A 15,247-nucleotide genomic window follows, 5' to 3' on the forward strand; every position below is an offset into this window, starting at 1 on the left:
ACCGTGCAGCTTGTGGGATCTTTAGTTTCCCAACCAGTGACTGCGCCGAGTACTAACAACTGGACCACCAAGGAACTCCCTAGAATAACATTTAAATACATTTCTTCTATTTCAGTGATGAAATTCAGTTTACTGAATGCATACCATTTTCTGAAACCATACACCTTAACATCAGACATACTGTTACATTACACACAAATGAATTCTTAGAACAGGATCAAAACAATGTAATTAGACCTAAGTAAATCAGATTAATTTAGGAGAAAGTCAAACCTAATTAAAAAAGTCTGAATTTTAACATTTCTGAAGAACTGACATTCTTCTACTTTAAAAGCATATAAAGTAGCTAGGACAGAGATCATATTGTTTTCTGGAAGCTTCTTAAAAGAGAAATTTCAAAAAGAATAGCATACATTTGTCCAATGTTTACTATATACCAGGCACAGTTCTAAACACTTTATACAGATTTATCATTTAATTCTCACAACAATCCTCTGAGGCGGTCACATAAGCCCCATTTTGCAGGTTAGAAATTTGAGGTACAGAGAAGGTGACCTGCCCAAGGTAGGGAGTGGAAGAGCCAGAATTCAAATCCAGGGGTCTGACTCCAGAGCCAGACTCAATTCTATAAGGTTCAGCCTTTCCACTCCACAAGAAGCATTGTGAGCAAGTCTGAGTTTTTGCAAGTACTCACTGGTACTATAATTTTCTTGTTCCCAGTGTGTGCTGAGCAAATCATATAACCATACAAAGGCCACTCCTAGGAACTGCAGGGAAATATTCTCTGGCTATACCTGCCAGCCCCCAAGGGGGTTGACCAGTCTATACAGGGCAGGTGGGGGCTTGCTTCTCTCAGAGCTCTGAACACACTGTTACTTGTCATTATCTGTTTCCATGTCAGTCTTCCTCCCCAGACCGTGGGCTCCCTGAGATCACACACACACACACACACACACACGTTTTTCCCTCCAAACACAAGTGGTCTATTTGGGAGGTGATCCCAGGTAACAGCTGGGGAGAGGGGATGTGAAACAGCAAAGGGAAGGGAGTCAACACGAAGTGTTTTATGGGGCCAGTTACCAGTGCGGGCATTGGACGACATGTTCTGATTCTCTCACTGGACATGTCTCATTGGACGACATGTTCTGATTCTCATTCGTCCAACACATATTCAGACACCGCAAGCCAAGCTCTGAGGAAAAGGAGATGACATATAACAGAGAAGGAGGGTCTTAACTCTTGATGGAGTACAAAGGCAAATATAAATGAGTAAGTAAATAAATGCAAAAGGTTGCTTACTGAGGAGAGCTATGAAGGAAAGAAAGAAGATGGAAGTACTTAGGATGGAGGTTACTTCATACACGTAGTCAGGGAAGGCCTGTGTGAGGTCATGGGAGCCCAATGGTGAAAGGAAGGGAGGGAGGTGAGAAGCCAGGGAGAGTACACCAGGCACCCCGAGGCAGAGCTTGGCTGGGCGTATTCAAGAAACTGAAATCAAGCCAGAGCTGTTAGACTCTGACAGTGAAGGGAGAGGCAGGATAAAGAGGTAAGGAAGATGACAGGGACCAGATCAGACAGGTACCAGGGCCACAGTAACTCCAATTTCTGTCTGAATTCCATGGACAGTCAAGGAGGGTTTGGGGCATAAGAACATGTGGTGTGATTTACATCCGTGATGGTTTCCTTGGATGTTTCAGGAAAAACTGAGAGTAAGGAGATAAGAATGAAGGCAGGGAAAGCAGCCAGGAGGCTGGAGCAGTCATCCAGGAAAGAGACCAGGTACTGAGACCATCGGGGAAGCAGTGGCGATGGAGAGAAGTGAACTGATTCCAAACATACTGTGGAGGAAGTTCTGGCTGGATATGCAGAAGGACTGGCTGTTGGGGTGAAGGACGGGAAGGACCCAGGGACACACCTAGGCTTTGGGCTTGAACAACTAGCTGAACAGTGCCACCACATCCCCAGGGCTTAAACCTTAGGAGGCACTCTATAAGTTTTCACAGAATTAATCAATTGTTAATTCACTGTGATATAATGAACACTAAACTACCGCTCAGGATCCCAGCAGAAAACAAATGGCATATTCAAATAGGGTAACATGAGATAAGTTTAATAAAGGACCACTTTCAGAAACAGTGGCAGGGGATGGAGAAGCCATAGTGAGTAATACAGTCCCCAGGGCTGGGAACAGTGGGCCACCTTTCGCACCAGGCCTGGGAAACCTTCCCAGTAACCAGACCCTTGAGGTCTGCAGAGCAGGCCACCTGATGGAGGCGGTGACCCTACACCCAGTCCACCGTGACCTTGAAGGGAGGGAACCTGGGAAACCTTCCCAGTAACCAGACCCTTGAGGTCTGCAGAGCAGGCCACCTGATGGAGGCGGTGACCCTACACCCAGTCCACCGTGACCTCGAAGGGAGGGAACCAGTGAATCAACACTCTGACCTTACTCTCCTCGACCCTCTGGATTTCCCATCAGTGCCTCCCAATCAGAAGTTAGAGGGGAAGAAACTAACCGATGCAGCCTGTAAAGGTCCACTTCCTGGATCTGGAGGGACAGAAAGATGACAGCCAATGCAGAAACTCTGGATGAATGAGGATTTACTGTGCCTGTAATGACGCTATTTCACAGGAAAGGGATTCACGCTGGAGAAACCCAAGTTACCTTATAGATACGTCAAGTTCTTCTTTTTCCATTTTCCTTTCGCCCTCCTCTCTGCTCGCCAGTTCCATATCAGCATCTTCCATGGTCTTTTTCTCACCATTCTGGAAGTACTGCTGAAGGGCAGTGTACAGTTTAAACACTTGACTGAAAGACAGCTTACTGTAGGCCAAGATCATGTGACGCAGAAATAAGCCTGCAAAACAAGACACAGACCAGGCAACGGCATTAACTCAAAAACTGGGCGACTCCAAGTCAATGACTATTTGTTGCAATTCTTCCTTCAAAATAATTGAAAAAAAGATACCTGCAGTTGTTGTTTCCTCCACAGAGAATGTTCTTTCATCACCTTTGAAGCTGATTTTCTCTTTATATTAAAAGCTCAGTCCTCCCACCCACACTCCACTTTTTATCCAGCCAATGTATCCTCTCATGACTGTTACAACTATCAGAAGTTATTGTATTTGTTTACTTTTTACTATCTGCCCGCCCTTCTCCCCACAACCACAAGAATGTAATCTGCCTTAAGAGAAAGGTTCCAGTCTCTCTTCAAGTCCAGAGCCTGGCACATGGAAGATCAACAAATAACTGATGGTAAATAACATAAAAACTACCAGGAAAGAAAAGTCAGGTGGATGGAGCATGGCTATAAAGCTAACAGAAAAGCATCAGGAAACTTCATGTATACCCTAGACTTATACACTGTAACAATAATCTATTCTTACTCTCTTCATAAAACCTTAGCTGGTGACCCTGACTTAGTTGTGCAATGTGTACAAGTGAGCAGAGGACTGTGGGAAGCAGCTGAGAAACCGTGAAAGGCTCCACAATCAGTCTAATACTCTGATGACAGTAGACAAAACAGAAGATGCTTTTCCATGAGACAGTTATTTAAACACAGATCAAAATGGCAAGGCAATGGATAAAACATGTCCAACATCCCCACTGCCTGTGCTCAGATTATAGCAGAGTTAACAACAGATGTGACTCAGAGAGCCATTCACTTCAGTGAAAATATTCTCTGCTCTCCTTAGAAGAATTTCATACCTACTACACTTGTTTTGTGAACCTCTGGTTCAGTTCCAGAAAAAGAATCTGAAAGGTCATCAAAAAATTGTTCCATATCCTTCAATTCGCCTTCAGCCATCAGTTTGATTCTGAACAAGAAAAATGAGGTAAGGATTTTAGGAAGGCCCTTTGAATATCTTCCCACATTTCATATTCCACAATCACCAAAAATGAATCTATTTGAAAATCCAAAATGTCACCCCCATATTCTGAAAAGTATCATTGCTGATGTTTTCTTGATTATAAAATTTCTCAAAGTAGCGTATCAGCCAATAAAAATGAAATTCTCTGCAACAACTAAAAGGAACAAAGTAGATCCATACAAAATAATAAATTTTGAAGCAGTATGTTTAATGCTATCCATTTTTTAAAAAATCAAATTAAGGTACTTAGGAAAACAAGCTAGAATAACAAAGATATCTTTTTTTTAAGGAAATAATCACCATGTGCCATTTTCTAATTTCCATCTACTTTGACATCTTTTCATATATACAGAAGAAAATGGAGCTTACCTGATCTGCACTGAGTTTGCCAGCTGAGGACAAGATTCTTCAATTAATTTGTAAAGTTTAGACAGTGTAATATCTGGGCCCTGGGTAAAGGAGAGAGTGAAAGGTTACAGAAAAATTTTAAAGAGCTGGAGATTGATAAACAGCTGCATACATGAGTTCATTTATCAACCTCTCTGCTTTCTTTTTTTAAATTGGAATGTAGTTGATTTTCAATGTTGTGTGAGTTTCAGGTGTACAGCAATGTGAATCATATGTATATATACACATATATACACATATCCACTCTTTTTTAGATTCTTTTCCCATATAGGCCATTACAGAGTATTGAGTAGTTTTCCGTGCTATACAGTACATCCTTATTAGTTATCTATTTTATGTACAGTAATATGTATACGTCAATCCTAATCTCCCAATTTATCCCTCTCCCTCCCCTATCCAACCTTTCTGTTTTAAAGTTATTCCAAACATGAAATCTCAAACCAGGAAGCAGGAAAAAAAAAAACCTATCTGCATAAAACACTACAGCAATATTTCACATTTGCACGCATTCTCTCTTAGTTGGAGGAATGACTTAAAATGGAAAAAAAAAAGGCATAGAATCTGTAGTCTGAGGTTCTTTCTTTCTCAGTTTGGTAATTGTAGCAAAGGTGTTGCCTCCCTGGGCCCTTCATCAGTAAGATGGAGATAACAATAACGTCCCATGTTTGTGGCAACGATTAAGTAAAATAATTCAAATTGTTCTGTACCCTGGAGAACATATACTAACACACGGGTCCTATTTTTCAGAAACATAATCTCATTTGATCCTCCAAAACACTGGAAGGTAGGCAGTCATATTATCTACCCAAGTTCATAAAAGGTATCATTAGAGACAGAGAGTATGTGACCTCAGCTATCAGGAAGATTTCAACCTAGCTGAGGTTTACAACTGAACACTGAATACTTTTGGAGGGTAAGTTGATAGTACATATGTCACTTTCAGTTGTGGATAACCCAGCAAGCCCGCTTCTGGGAAAGGTATGTTCCCCATGCGTTTGAAATGAAGAAAAACTCAAGAATCTATAAGGCCATCAATAAATAGCACAGTTATAATCTATAAATTTTAACATTAATTAAAAGTATGCATTAAGGACTTCCCTGGCAGTCCAGTGGTTAAGACTCTGGCTTCCACTGCAGGGGGCATGGGTTCAATCCTTGATGTGAGAACTAAGATCCTAGATGCCTTAAAGTATGGCAAAAAAAAGAATACTGCTTAATTTTTTTAAAGTATGAGTTAAATTATGTTTCTTTTCTCACTGTGGAATACAATGCAGCCATTACAAAGGATGAGGTAAATCTACTCAAATATGCTGACATGGAATGATCTCCAAGACCTACTAAGTGAAAGGAACAAGCTGTAGCATAGAAGTAGCACTTATGTAAAATGAACAAACAAAAAAAATGCAGAATTAAACAAAAAGGATATAAGTATACATACTTATAATCATCTGCATCAACCTATCTATATACACATATACATAGCAAAAGGTCTAGAAAGATCCATTCTGAACTGTTACTCAGTAAATGTTAATAGCTGAATGAAGGAATATGAACCCTGATAATCTCTGAGAGGAAACAGGATTAGAAGGCCTACAAAAGAACCATAAACTTCCACTCTATCAACTTTAGTATCATTTAAAGTTTTACAATGAATCCTTGTGTATTAGTTGAGTAGTTAAAAATCAGCTAATTTTTAAAGTCAAACAATAAGCAAATAATAAAGGCTGGAACTTAGCTAGATGTTACATGTTGATTAAAATGCCAGGCTGGATGAAGCACAAGCTGGAATCAAGACTGCCGGCAGAAATATCAATAATCTCAGATATTCAGACAACACCACCCTTATGGCAGAAAGTGAAGAAGAACTAAAGAGCCTCTTGAGGAAAGTGAAAGAGGAGAGTGAAAAAGTTGGCTTAAAACTCAACATTCAGAAAACTAAGATCATGGCGTCTGGTCCCATCACTTCATGGCAAATAGATGGGGAAACAATGGAAACAGTGACAGACTTTAGTTTTTTGGGCTCTAAACTTATAACAGTAATGGAGACAGGACTGGGAGCTGCAAGTTCTAGAGACCCTGCTACTTTTATCTAACTAATTGGGCAAGTCACTTAATCTGTGTCCTCAGTACTCCTCCCCCTGCCCCAAAGAGGGTGATGGATTAAAAAAAGCCCTTTATAAGGACTTCCCTGGTGGGCCAGTGGTTAAGACTGCCTTCCAATGCAGGGGGTGTGGGTTTGATCTCTGGTCAGTCCCACATGCCTTGCAGCCAAAAAAATCAAAACATAAAACAGAAGCAATATTGTAACGAATTCAACAAAGACTTAAAAAAACAGTCCACATTTTTAAAAAATTCTTAATTGAAAAAAAGCTTGTTATAAACTATAGTGTACTAGGCTTTGGGGATACAAGGTGAGAAAGAACAGGACAAAGTAATGCCCTTATGGAGGTTACAGTCTAGTAGGGGAGAGAGATGTCCCTCATATAATCACCCGAATAAATGGAAGAACCACAACTGATCTAAGGGAAAGTGCATGAGATTAAAATGAAAATAGCTAAAATTGATGGAGCATTTATTATGTGCCAAACACTGTAAAGGAGAAGGAAATGGCAACCCACTCCTGTGTTCTTGCCTGGAGAATCCGAGGGACGGCGGAGCCTGGTGGGCTGCCGTCAGTGCGGTCGCACAGAGTCGGACACGACTGAAGTGATTTAGCAAACACTGTAAAATGTTCTCATGGATTTTCTAACTTAACACAGCCATCACATGACAGTTCCTCTCATTGTTTTCCATTTTACAGAGCAAAAGCAAAGACCCAAACACGTTATGGAACTTGCCCAAGTCGCACAGCAGGTAAGCAGTAGAGTTACAATCTGAGTCTGCAAAGGGAGATAAAGCATGTAAAGTGCTTGTGTTAGTTGCTCAGTCGTGTCCGACTCTTTGCGAACCAATGGACTATAGGCCGCCAGGTTTTTCCGTCCTTGGAATTCTCCAGGCAAAAATACTGGAATGGGTTCTTGCCATTCCCTTCTCCAGGGGGGATCTTTCTAACTCAGAGATTGAACCCGGGTCTCCCGCATTGTGGGAAGATTCTTTACCGTCTGAGCCACCAGGGAAGCCCATCAAGTGCTTAGTACACAGTAAGTGATCAATGTTGGCTGTTACTTTTTTGTCATTGTTACCACTTATTACGGTCCTCTACGGTACAGCGTCTCTAACAGGTACCTCTAGGGTACCTGTGTCTCCAACGCTCAAGCCTACATGAAGCCTCATTCTACATAAGACGGAGGATCTGCGAAAATAACTCTTTCCCCCGTCACTCAGCTAATAAATGCTGGAGTCATATATAAACCTGCCCAGAAAAATGCATGTAAAGTGCCTGGTCCATCGTAAGTGCTAAGTGTTAGCTGGTAGTGCTAAGTGTTAGCTGGTGGTAATAACTATATTTTTCGCGGTCCAAAAGGGCAGAGAGAGTATCCGATAAACCCCCGTGCCCCCAGCCCCCAGGGAGTTGTCCCATCACAGACCGGTGCACAGTAAGGGTTTGCTGGATGAACCGGAGACCCTCACCTGCAGCAGCGGCAGGAGCAGCTGGTTGAGCCTTCGCCGCTCCATGAGGCTAACGGCGCCCTCACCCGTGCGGCCCATCTCGTTCAGCAACACTAGCACCGCGATCTTATACGGCGTCACCCAGTCCTTGATACCGAATACGTTGGCATGCACCACCCCATTGGTCATCATGGGGTTGAAGTAGAGGCTCTCGTGGACGCTGGCCATGGCGCTCACGAACTAAGTCCAGGAGACCCGGTGCGCGCCCCGGCCGGATTCCTGCTCAGGGAACCTCACAACCTCCCCTAGGCCTCCCCTGGCCTGCGGCGTATCCCAGGAAACTGCCTCGCGACGGCACGCCGATGACCAATCAGAGCAACGAAACCAGAGCTCTATAGCCAATAAAAATGCCCAACAATACCGTGATGGGTGGGGCAAAGGCGGCGCACCTAAAGACTGAGTCCCTACAGAAACTTTTGCAGGAGGGCAGGTTCCGGGTAGACATGGACTGGCACTAAGTGAAAGAGTCGACGCTTTTGCTCAAGGTCTGAACGGCCAGGAGGCTGACCATTTGTTCATTTAATTTGAAAATAATTAAAATTAAATTTTAAAGTGATTGAGATTAAGGCAACGAAGTTAGGGACTTCCCGGCGGTCCAATGGTTAAGAGTGGGAGCTTCCCCCTGCAGGGGGCCCGCGTCCGGGAGCTAAGATCCCGCTTGTCGCGGGTTCGAAGAACAGAAAAAAGAAAAGAAAAGGAAAAGCAACGAAATTAAACGTGCACATTTAAAATCTGTATTTAACTGATAAGGTTAATTTTATATTCAAAGTTCGGAAGTTTCATTTAGCTCTGTTTTAATGCGTGAATAAAGTTTTTTTCCCCCCTTAGAATTTCACAAATGCCATTTGCAGACAGCGAGGTCAGGTTGCAAGTAGCCGTGTATTCTTACGCGTAATAGAAGATAATACCACCTCCATGTGGTGAATGTCTATTTCAGTTCAGTTCAGTCGCTCAGTCGTGTCCGACTCTTTGCGACCCCAAGAATCGCAGCACGCCAGGCCTCCCTGTCCCTCACCAACCCCCGGAGTTCACACAAACTCATGTCCATTGAGTCGGTGATGCCATCCAGCCATCTCATCCTCTGCCGTCCCGTTTTCCTCCTGCCCCTAATCCCTCCCAGCATCAGAGTCTTTTCCAATGAGTCAACTCTTCGCATGAGGTGGCCAAAGTATCGGAGTTTCAGCTTCAGCATTAGTCCTTCCAATGAACATCCAGGACTGATCTCCTTCAGAATGGACTGGTTGGATCTCCTTGCAGTCCAAGGGACTCTCAAGAGTCTTGTCCAACATCACAGTCCAAAAGCATCAATTCTTTGGCACTCAGCTTTCTTCACAGTCCAACCCTCACATCCATACATGACCACTGGATAAACCATAGCCTTGACTAGATGGACCTTTATTGGCAAAGTAATATCTCTTCTTTTCAATATGCTATCTAAGTTGGTCGTAACTTTCCTTCCAAGGAGTAAGCGTCTTTTAATTTCATGGTTGCAATCACCATCTGCAGTGATTTTGGAGCCCCCCCAAAATAAAGTCTGCCACTGTTTCCACTGTTTCCCCATCTATCTGCCATGAAGTGATGGGACCAGATGCCATGATCTTAGCTTTCTGAATGTTGAGCTTTAAGCCAACTTTTTCACTCTCCACTTTCACTTTCATCAAGAGGCTTTTTAGTTCCTCTTCACTTCCTGCCATAAGGGTGGTGTCATCTGCATCTCTGAGGTTATTGATATTTCTCCTGGCAATCTTCATTCCAGCTTGTGCTTCTTCCAGCCCAGCGTTTCTCATGACGTACTCTGCATATAAGTTAAAGAAGCAGGGTGACAATATACAGCCTTGACATACTCCTTTTCCTATTTGGAACCAGTCTGTTGTTCCATGTCCAGTTCTAACTGTTGCTTCCTGATCTACATATAGGTTTCTCAAGAGGCAGGTCAGGTGGTCTGGTATTCCCATCTCTTTCAGAATTTTCCACAGTTTATTGTGATCCACACAGTCAAAGGCTTTGGCATAGTCAATAAAGCAGAAATAGATGTTTTTCTGGAACTCTCTTGCTTTTTCCATGATCCAGTGGATGTTGGCAATTTGATCTCTGGTTCCTCTGCCTTTTCTAAAACCAGCTTGAACATCTGGAAGTTCATGGTTCACGTATTGCTGAAGCCTGGCTTAGAGAATTTTGAGCATTACTTTACTAGTGTGTGAGATGGGTGCAATTGTGTGGTAGTTTGAGCATTCTTTGGCATTGCCTTTCTTTGGGATTGGAATGAAAACTGACCTTTTCAAGTCCTGTGGACACTGCTGAGTTTTCCAAATTTGCTGGCATATTGAGTGCAGCACTTTCACAGCATCATCTTTCAGGATTTGAAATAGCTCAACTGGAATTCCATCACTTCCACTAGCTTTGTTTGTAGTGATACTTCCTAAGGCTTGACTTCCCACTTGATACTTCCCACTTGACTTCACATTCCAGGATGTCTGGCTCTAGGTGAGTGATCACACCATTGTGATTATCTGGGTTGTGAAGATCTTTTTTGTACAGTTCTTCTGTGTATTCTTGCCACCTCTTAATATCTTCTGCTTCTGTTAGGTCCATACCATTTCTGTCCTTTATCAAGCCCATCTTTGCATGAAATGTTCCCTTGGTATCTCTAATTTTCTTGAAGAGATCTCTAGTCTTTCCCATTCTGTTGTTTTCCTATATTTCTTTGCGTTGATCGCTGAGGAAGGCTTTCTTATCTCTCCTTGCTGTTCTTTGGAACTCTGCATTCAGATGCGTATATCTTTGCTTTTCTCCTTCGCTTTTCACTTCTCTTCTTTTCACAGCTATTTGTAAGGCCTCCCCAGACAACCATCTTGCTTTTTTACATTTCTTTTCCATGGGGATGGTCTTGATCCCTGTCTCCTGTACAATATCATGAACCTCCGTCCATAGTTCATCAGGCACTCTATCTATCAGATCTAGTCTCTTGAATCTATTTCTCACTTTCATTGTATAATCATAAGGGATTTGATTGAGGTCATACCTGAATGGTCTAGTGGTTTTCCCTACTTTCTTCAATTTAAGTCTGAATTTGGCAATAAGGACTTCATGATCTGAGCCACAGTCAGTTCCTGGTCTCGTTTTTGCTGACTGTATAGAGCTTCTCCATCTTTGGCTGCAAAGAATTTTCATAATCAGTCTGATTTTGGTGTTGACCATCTGTTGATGTCCATGTGTAGAGTCTTCTCTTGTGTTGTTGGAAGAGGGTGTTTGCTATGACCAGTGCGTTCTCTTGGCAAAACTCTATTAGCCTTTGCCCTGCTTCATTCCGTATTCAAGGCCAAATTTGCCTGTTACCCCAGGTGTTTCTTGACTTCCTACTTTTGCATTCTAGTCCTCTATAATGAAAAGGACATCTTTTTTGGGTGTTAGTTCTAAAAGGTCTTTTAGGTCTGTCTTGCAGTTAAGTTTTGTAAAATCCTAAACAACAATCTTAATCTAAATTGGTAAGGCTTTCAAGTAATTCATTCTTCTATTCAAGAAATTATGTGCTGAGCTCCTTCTATATTCAAAGCCATGTTCTAATCATGGTACTCAAAGAGGGTGAACTAAACCAGAAGTTGCAAACCAGTGACCTCTTAACTAAATAAGACCCATGAGATGTGTTTTGCTTGTCTTACATAATATTTGCCAAGCTTCCCAGGTGGCTCACTGGTAAAGAATCCTCCTGCCAATGCAGGAAATACAGGAGATGAGTTCGATCCCTGGGTTGGGAAGATCCCCTGGAGGAGGAAATGGTAACCCACTCCAGTATTCTTGCCTGGAGAATCCCATGGACAGAGGAGCCTGGCAGGCTACAGTCTATAGGGTCAAAAAGAATTGAACATGATTGAGCAACTGAGCATGCACATACAATATTTGCCAACACTTAAAAATTGAGACATTTCAGTGCACCCCTGCCCCCAATCTATATTTCCAGCTTCAGTTGAAAAATTGGAAAACTTGGCAACATGGTTTATTCTGGGTTGGTAACCCTTAACTGAATATAAGCAGCAAGAGCCACCCTTATTCAGGCCATGATATCCCCCAATCAATACAGTCATGGGCATATGGGCCTAGCAGAGCCAATCAGATCCTTCTCTGGATCACTATATGGACTCTAGAAAGAAGAGCCCTCTTTCTCTCAGGGTTGCTAGGCAGGTTGTCAATGTCTCAATACCTCCTTCCAAAAAAAGGCTACCTGTAGGAAGAGAGATCAAGCCAATTTTCAAGTAAAAGCAGAATTGGAGGTCAGGGAGGGGAGAAAGGAAATGACAACCCACTCCAGTACTCTTGCCTAGAGAATTCCGTGGACAGAGGAACCTGGTGGGCTGCTGTCTGTGGGGTCCCACAGAGTCGGACACGACTGAAGCAACTTAGCATGCATGCATGGATTGGAGAAGGAAATGGCAACCCACTCCAGTATTCTTGCCTGGAGAATCCCAGGGACGGGCGAGCCTGGTGGGCTGCCGTCTATGGGGTCGCACAGAGTCGGACACGACTGAAGCAAATTAGCAGCAGCAGCAGCAGCAGCAGAGGGGAGAAAGAAATAGGTCCGGTTCATTGATTTCTATTTTTATCTTGATACCCTGGTTCTTGCAGCTATTTCAATTATCAGCTTTCCTAGAAGATAATCTCCCAACCACAAAAAAATTAGCTAATGTTTGTTGGTCTGGGTTGGAGGTTTTGTTTTTATTTCATTTTTCTTGAGCTTGATTTGAGAAAGATTTTAGGCTCTTGCAACCAAAATCATCAATAAAGGTGATAATAAATGATTGAAAACACTGAAATCTATTCCTCCTACCAGAATTGTTTAGTACTCAGAAAGACCTTCAGGCTCCTTGGTTTGTTACTAGAGAAGCCTTTATCTCATCCTATGTGTTATTCAGGGACTGTCTCCCTTCCTTCCTCAGTCACCAGGTGTTCTCCTGCCAGTCAGAGAAAACATGATTCAAGTAAAGTCATGATTGATGAAACAAGAAGAAAATTGGCCTGAGAATCAGAGCCCTCAAGTTCTAATGTTGGCCCTGAAACTTACTAGCTCTGTGGGTTCAGTAGCCACTTATTCTCCCTAAACTTGGGTCAGTCACATTAACAGTAAAAGGTTTGGACTGGATGATGTGTTAACTCCTCTGCAATGCTAAGATTTTTTAACTTGTTACTCTTAATTTTTATTTAAAAAATTGTACTGCGGCAAAAGCTTATCACATAACATTTACCCATAACATTTACCATTTTAACCACATGAAGGGTACAATTCAGCAGCATTAAATACTTTCACAATGATGTGCAACCTTCACTACTGTCTAGAATTAGAACTTTTTCATCACCCCAAAAAGAAAACCCATACACGTTAGCAGTAACTCCTCATCCATCATATAATGATAATGTGCAGCATCAATAAGGTTTATAGGAAACAGGTAGTGTCACATACTGTGTGCATGCTCAGTTGTGTTCAACTCTTTTGCGACCCCATGGACTGTAGCTCACCAGGCTCCTCTGTCCATGGAATTCTCCAGGCAAGAATACTGGAGTGGGTTGCCATTTCCTTCTCCAGGGAATCTTCCCAACCCAGGGATCCAAACTACACTTACTATTGAAAGGAACTTAAGTTGGTTTAGCCCTTAGTCCAGACAGGAAATAGAAGGCACTCTAAGTGTTTCAAAACACAGGGAAATTAATACAGAGAATTGGCTCCACAAGTGATAGTAGATCTGAGAAACCAAACCAGATAGAGATTAGCAAAAACAGGAAAATGCTGCCGCTCCCAGGACAGAGGGGACAAAGGAAAGAGATGGTTACCATAGCCCAGAAACTGAGGCCACTGGGTGGGAGCCAGAACTGCAGGTAAATGCAGACACTACAGGAGGATGGAGAGAGAAGGCAAGAAATCCCATGGATTCTCCCTTTCTCTCACTCTCACATCTCCTGTTCAACCCAGCCAGTTGACTCAGGAGCTGGGAAAGGAAAAGTGCAAGGGAATTCCCTGGGGGTCCAACAGTTAGGATTCTGTTCTTTCATTGTGGAAGGCCCAGGTTCAATCCCTGCTCAGGGAAATAAGATCCCAGAAGCTTCGTGGTGAGGCCAAAAAAGAAAAGATATATGCAGTGTTTTAAAAAAGGAAACATGTAAGCATCACCATTATGTATTCCAGAACATTTTCATCACCCTAAACAGAAACCCCATGCCCATTAGCAGTCACTCCCCATCCTGCTGCCCTTTAGCCCCCAGCAACTACTAATCTGCTTTCTCTATGGATTTTCTCTTCTGGACATTGCATATCAATGGAATCATACAACATGTATGGTCTCTTGTGTTCATTTAGCCAAATCTTTCTGAGGTTTATCCATGTTGTGGCATGTATCAGTACTTCATTCCTTTTCTTATCTTAGTTATATTCCATTATATGGACAGACTATGTTTTGATTATCTGTTCATCTGTCAGTAGGCGTGTGGGTTGTTTCCACCTTTGGGCTATTGTGAATCATGAGACTGTGAACATTCACGTGTATGTCCTTGTGTGAACATAAACATGTGCGTTTGGTTTTCTTGAGTATATACCTAGGGGGTGGAATTTCTGGGTCATACAGTGACTCTACACTTAACTTTTGAGGAACTGCTAGACTCTTTTCTACAATGGCTGCATCATTTCACATTTCCACCAGCAATAAATGAGGGCAGCCACTTTTTTCTTCTAAATTTTTTGGCTCTGTGGCATACAGAGGGCAGCCACATTCTAACAAGGATCAGGAACTCAGCTTGCTATTTAATCATGAATCATCATTAGCAATATCATGATTCTGAAAGAACTGAATAACCATCAAAGATGTTTAAATAGTTCTGAGAAATGGATGACTATCTCCATGATTTTATGTATTTCTGAAAACTGTCGTCCCCCAAGGAGAACTGTGCCAGGTAGAACCACTTTTCCCCGTTGCTCATTAGAGAGTAGCTCACCAGCAGTTAAGCTGGCAGGTCACCTGCAGGTCCCAAGACAGATGGAAAAGCCAGCCTTTACCAGCCGATCAGATGCAAAACTTCTGAAAATGTCAAACCCTTGTGCAGCTCTAAGACACCATATTAGAGAAAACAGAAAATTGCTCTGAACAAGGAAAAATATAATATGTGAACCAGGTCTCCTGTGTGCATGCATAATCATTTTCTTTTGATAATTCAAGAAAATCTGGCTGAGAAGGAAGAAAAGATCCCCTATTGAATAAAATGAGGCCCGACTTTGCCAGAGTCACGCAGAGTCTCAGGGTTCAATCAATACAAAAAGTTCTGGGTAATTAACTGAGCTGCTGGGGAAACTTGATCGCTAGCCTGACAAGCATCGCTA

The 15,247-nt window shown here is 42.5% G+C and overlaps 1 protein-coding gene across 3 annotated transcripts in view; it reads right to left on the minus strand.

Moving 5' to 3' along the window:
• The window catches only part of ANAPC5 (anaphase promoting complex subunit 5), a 35,441-nt gene extending 27,281 nt beyond the window's left edge, over window positions 1-8,160 (minus strand). The window contains exons 1-4 of one of the 3 annotated variants that reach the window (XM_045163084.1): window positions 7,852-8,160; window positions 4,243-4,322; window positions 3,710-3,819; window positions 2,666-2,858 (exon numbers count right to left, since the gene is read on the minus strand). In XM_045163084.1, the coding sequence (XP_045019019.1) occupies window positions 2,666-2,858; window positions 3,710-3,819; window positions 4,243-4,322; window positions 7,852-8,058 (590 nt within the window). In that variant the 5' untranslated portion in view covers window positions 8,059-8,160. Of the gene's footprint in view, window positions 1-2,665; window positions 2,859-2,969; window positions 3,123-3,709; window positions 3,820-4,242; window positions 4,323-7,851 lie in introns of those variants that run through there. The other 2 variants (XM_045163086.1, XM_045163085.1) reach the window with 2 other exon arrangements.
• Window positions 8,161-15,247: the final 7,087 nt, after the last annotated feature.

This window comes from Bubalus bubalis, chromosome 17 (genome assembly GCF_019923935.1).
Source record: "Bubalus bubalis isolate 160015118507 breed Murrah chromosome 17, NDDB_SH_1, whole genome shotgun sequence".
NCBI lineage: Eukaryota > Metazoa > Chordata > Mammalia > Artiodactyla > Bovidae > Bubalus > Bubalus bubalis.